This window comes from Lactuca sativa, chromosome 5 (assembly GCF_002870075.4).
Source record: "Lactuca sativa cultivar Salinas chromosome 5, Lsat_Salinas_v11, whole genome shotgun sequence".
Classification (NCBI taxonomy): Eukaryota; Viridiplantae; Streptophyta; class Magnoliopsida; order Asterales; family Asteraceae; genus Lactuca; species Lactuca sativa.
The window spans coordinates 355,329,000-355,333,948 of record NC_056627.2 but is presented as its reverse complement, the minus strand read 5'-3'; the positions used below and the strand labels follow the sequence as shown (position 1 = coordinate 355,333,948).

The window sequence follows — 4,949 nt, the reverse complement described above, 5'->3', positions numbered from 1 at the left end:
AAGATGGTAGACATCTTAAACTGTTTTCAAAGAAAACATCCAACAAAAAATGAATAGATTAAATAGAATAAAGTATGGATAACCAATGACTTGCATATAAAACAACAGTCCACCATGAACAAATTATATATATATATATATATATATATATATATATATATATATATATATAAGTATCAAAAATAAATGTAATAGGTTTTTTACTAGTATTCAACCTAATAATTTCATAACGTTATATAATTTAATAAAAGAGAAGTTAAATGCAAAATTTATTAATTGTTTATTTGTGGGCCGGTGATATTTGAAAGTACAAGTAACAAGCTCCCCGAGGACACATGCCACATCCCAATGGTTATTAGTATTCCCCAAATTAAAGGCCAATAAAGAAGACAACCCTCCAAATCTTTCGTTTTGTTTACATATAAGACTGTTTCTTTACAGCGAGAGAGTATTGACAAAGCAAACGCATTTCAAGCTTCTCATACCCAACTAATTAGTAATTACACACTCTTCTTGTTGATTCCAATAATCAATTTCACCTAGAACTATTGCGTTTTGTGGAGTCGATCACACCAATATATATAAAGATTATTCTGTTCTTGATTGATTCCTCCGATCTTGTGAATGTGGGTTCTTTTGAGGTACTTTCCAGTCTTCTACTTTACTCAGATATTTGATTATGCAATTGTTGTTTCTTTTTTAGTTGTGATTTGATCGATTTAATAATCCTTTTTGGTTGTTAAATGTTTCCAGATTCTTCATACCCTTTTCGAAATTTTGAATAATTTATTTCACCGATTGAATGATCAACGACGAATCTTTCTAGATCTAACCCCACTGTATTATAATCGTATCACTGAATGCAGAGTTCCAATTGGGGGATTTCGGGTTTTTCAATTGATGCGGAGTTCTTGTAAACTCCAATTACAAATTTTGCCATATAATGCCAGGTAATTTGTTCTGAAGTAGTTTAATTAAATATTGAGATGAATTCAATGTTCTTCATTTGACCAATCAAATGGTTGTTTACTTATTTTTATTATCTAAATTATTTATTGTTATTATGTCATAGCCTTGAATCAAGAAGATATGAGCAGTCATTTGGGGACATTTGGGGATGATAACAGAAGGAATCGAGTTAGATCTTTGAAGAAGAAAGCAATGGTAGCATCAACAAGACCTTTAAATGCACTCAAACCAAGAAGTAATATGCGTGTTTCAAATTGCCAGTTTGCTTCAATTTCAATAGATGATGTTAGAGATGAAGAGGAAGAGAAGGTAGTGAATGCTTTTCGCCAAATCTTGATTGAAAAAGACTTACTTCCTCATCGTCATGATGATTACCACACGTTATTAAGGTATAATCCTTGATATTATCTCAATTTGTCGATAAAAAATATCTAATTTTGTGTCGGCTAAAGTTTTTTCTCAACTAAAATATGATGCGAATTTGATGAAAATATGTGATTTTTGTTTAGTATTACAAATACAAAACGTTATCGCCACAATTGTTTTGAAATCCTTATCAATTTTGAAACTGAAATTAATAATCTTGACTTTAAAAGTCAAAAATCATCTCTCGTGTAGAACATTCATGTCCATCTCGTAATCAAGCCAAAGTTCTAGATTATTGTGTATGATATCGTTGAAAATTGCATCGTTTGACTTAATACACTTTATTAAAAGTGTGAGATTGATTTTGAGATGTCTGGAATACCCTTCGATAAGTCCAAACAAAATTCGGTAAAAACCCAATACGATCAGTCTCTTTGTAATGACGATAATGTATTTGAAGTTGAGTTTGACTTTACAAGTTTCCAAAAAAGGAAATTAAGCCCTATTCATGGTGTACTTTCTTGAATATAAACATGGTTGCAGATTCTTGAAGGCAAGGAAATTCGATATTGACAAGGCATTTCAAATGTGGACTGAAATGCTCAATTGGAGGAAAGACTTTGGCGCTGATTCTATCTTAAAGGTGCTCTTTTTTTTGTTACTATTCATTTACTTATTGATTTTATACAAAATATGTAAACATGACAAAATCATGCGACTATTTAACATATCATTTGTCTTTTAGGATTTTGTATATAATGAATATGAAGAGGTTCAAAGCTACTATCCACACGGGTATCATGGGGTAGACAAAGAGGGACGACCTATTTACATTGAAAGACTAGGAAAAGTGGACCCCACTAAGCTTATGAATGTCACAACAGTTGACAGATTTTTAAGGTATCATGTACAAGGTTTTGAGAAAGCTTTTTCCGAGAAGTTTCCAGCATGTTCTGTTGCTGCTAGAAGACATATAGATTCTTGCACAACCATATTGGATGTTCATGGCATGGTTAGATACTTAGATTACATTATTACCCTTTCTTTCTATTTATAGTAAGTTTAAGGTGGCTCTGCAATCTGAACTTTTTTTTTGTTTGTTTTTGTAGAATTGGATGAGTTTTGGAAAAGTTGCACATGATTTGGTTATGCGGATGCAAAGAATAGATGGAGATAACTATCCTGAGGTGCTAACTTTGATGCCTTTTTAACAAAGATTTTTCTTTTGTTTGTTTTGGATAATGTTTCTGATTTTTTTATTATTTTTTATAATTCAGACGTTACATCAAATGTACATTGTTAATGCGGGTAACGGGTTCAAGTTATTGTGGAATACAGCAAAAGGGTTTCTTGATCCAAGAACAACATCGAAGATACATGTAATGATCACAAACTTTTTAAAATTTTATACACCACTGAATCTTGATTTGATTCTCTTAAGTAATCTTACAGGTTCTTGGCACCAAGTATCAGAACAAGTTGTTGGAAGTTATTGATTCAAGGTTGATGATTTTCTTTTTTGCATCTTTTATACATTAAGTTTATATTGATTTTATGGGGTTGTTAAGGGTTAGTTGTGTAATTACAGCCAATTGCCCAGTTTTCTTGGTGGAACATGTTCATGCCCTAATGAAGGTGGATGCTTGAGATCAGACAAAGGTCCTTGGCATGATCAAGAATTGATGAAGGTATGATTTTGTTTTATTATGTTTGAATGTAAGCTAATTAGCATCTTTTTTTTTTTTTTTTTTTTTTTAATTCTATCTTTAAATGATCATTTGGATTCTTGTTGCAGCTAATTAGCACGGAAGATTCAGATAAAAATGGTAGATTTTATGACGATTCTAATCTAGAGGTGAAGTCAATTGTTTCTGAGGTGGGCCCGTGTAACCACATGTTTTAATCAACTACTCATAAGTGTTAACCATGGTTAGTTTGTGACAATTTTCACTTTGTTTTTACTACAGACCACAAATCGTGAAGTCTCCCATGACTCTGTATTCCAAACCCGTGTTCCAAGAAGATCAATGTCTCTCCATCTAAGGGTACGTGTTTCTTTATCCAAAAATCGATTTAAATTTTAAAGATAGAAAAAAATATAATTCAAGAAAAACATTAGTAATATAATTATTGACTATCGTGTTGTCTCTTAGAACTCGGTAAACAAGCCACCTGTTTCCAATAAAACAAGAGTTGATCGAGTGGTTTCCAATACTCAAATTGATGCTACTCCAAGAAGTAAGTGATTTTGATTTTATAGTGTTTTTTTTTTAATGAAATATGTCATCTCGAGTGAATACCATTGACTGTTTGACTATTGAAGCAGATGAAGTGACACGAACAAGAAGGATGGAAGAAGAATCAACTGTAAAGAAAGCTTTCGGATTTATATATGAAGTTTTAGTGTATACGTTTCTTCTTATTTTTGGGTTGTTGAAACTTTTAGCAACAAACATCATGAAAGTGTTAAAAACCGAGGAAACTTCTTCACCCCAATTTGTGAATGATTCAAGTCGTTTGGAAAAGGAAAAAGAGCTTTTGCATCCGTGTGAGGAGAAATTGAAAAAACTTGAAGCAATGGTGGCTGAGCTTTCAAGTAAACCTTCTAGAATCCCACAAGAAAAAGACGAAATGCTTGTTGAATCGATGAATCGTATACGATGCATGGAGTATGACTTGCAAAAAACAAAAAAAGTACGGATTTTTTTAGGTTATATGGACGAGGGCATTCATGTCTTTTTTTTTTTTTTATTTAATTAATTATTATATTTCACTTTGTAGGCTTTATTTGCAACGGCTTCAAAACAAATGGAACTTGAGGAGTCAATCGAGACCCTAAGAGGGGATACGTTAAATGTAAGTCAAAGCTATCGATTTTAAATTTTGTTATAATCTTATTTCTCATGTGACATTGAAAAACTTTTGTGTTTTAGCAATTTAACGTTTTTAAATTGGAAAAAACAGAAAACAAATTCGTGTTGGGTGAGACGTACAAAATCAGCCTCGAGTGGAAGATGGCAGTGATCAATGATCATACTTACAATACTTACATACACAAAAATGTGATAGAAAAATACATATTTTTTCTTGGGATTTTTGATAAATTCAAAGGCAAATATCGTTGAAGGTTTTCTATTTGGTTCTTTAAGCCATATATGAATACTTGTTCATAGATAGTTTACATAGAAAGAGATAATTCGCCAAGAAGAACATGTCGACAGGAATGAATAGGTTGATGTGTTGTTTATGGCGAAAATGATTACTTTTTCATTTTAGAATGTAATGTTCCAAGAAGTTTATAATTCATAATGATAATGATTCGATCCATGATTGAAGACAGGAATAAATGTTGACTTTTGAGGTCATATTTACTAGTTTTTAGGATATAAAATAGGTATTTGTCACTTGTAATTGAAATTTCCACGATCCCATCGGCCATGGGTCATGGGTCGTATTATTTTATTCAAACTTAATTAAATCAATTAATGGTCAATTCTATAGAGGGCATGATCAAGCATATTTCTGCGGATCATGTTAGGTAGTTCAATCAAAATTAAACAAAAATAATTTAGTTGATAATATTATTAATATGCATATTTAATTGATGAATCTTT

General features: G+C 31.5%; 1 protein-coding gene across 3 annotated transcripts; it reads left to right on the top strand.

Moving 5' to 3' along the window:
• The first annotated feature begins 340 nt into the window (after nt 1-340).
• On the top strand, nt 341-4,674 carry LOC111903518 (phosphatidylinositol/phosphatidylcholine transfer protein SFH9). Of its 3 annotated transcripts, none has more exons than XM_052763771.1 (15): nt 341-641; nt 754-950; nt 1,073-1,358; nt 1,879-1,978; nt 2,081-2,347; nt 2,445-2,522; nt 2,613-2,714; nt 2,788-2,837; nt 2,924-3,023; nt 3,131-3,211; nt 3,303-3,380; nt 3,489-3,573; nt 3,659-4,029; nt 4,117-4,191; nt 4,300-4,674. In XM_052763771.1, exons 2-15 carry the CDS (start codon nt 944-946, stop codon nt 4,357-4,359), a joined length of 1,740 nt encoding a protein of 579 aa, XP_052619731.1. In that variant the 5' UTR covers nt 341-641; nt 754-943; the 3' UTR covers nt 4,360-4,674. The 3 variants fall into 3 exon arrangements, with proteins under 3 accessions (XP_052619731.1, XP_023755056.1, XP_023755053.1); XM_023899288.3 differs by having other exon boundaries at nt 342-641; nt 867-950; nt 3,662-4,029; XM_023899285.3 differs by having other exon boundaries at nt 342-641; nt 867-950.
• The last annotated feature ends 275 nt before the right edge of the window (nt 4,675-4,949 follow it).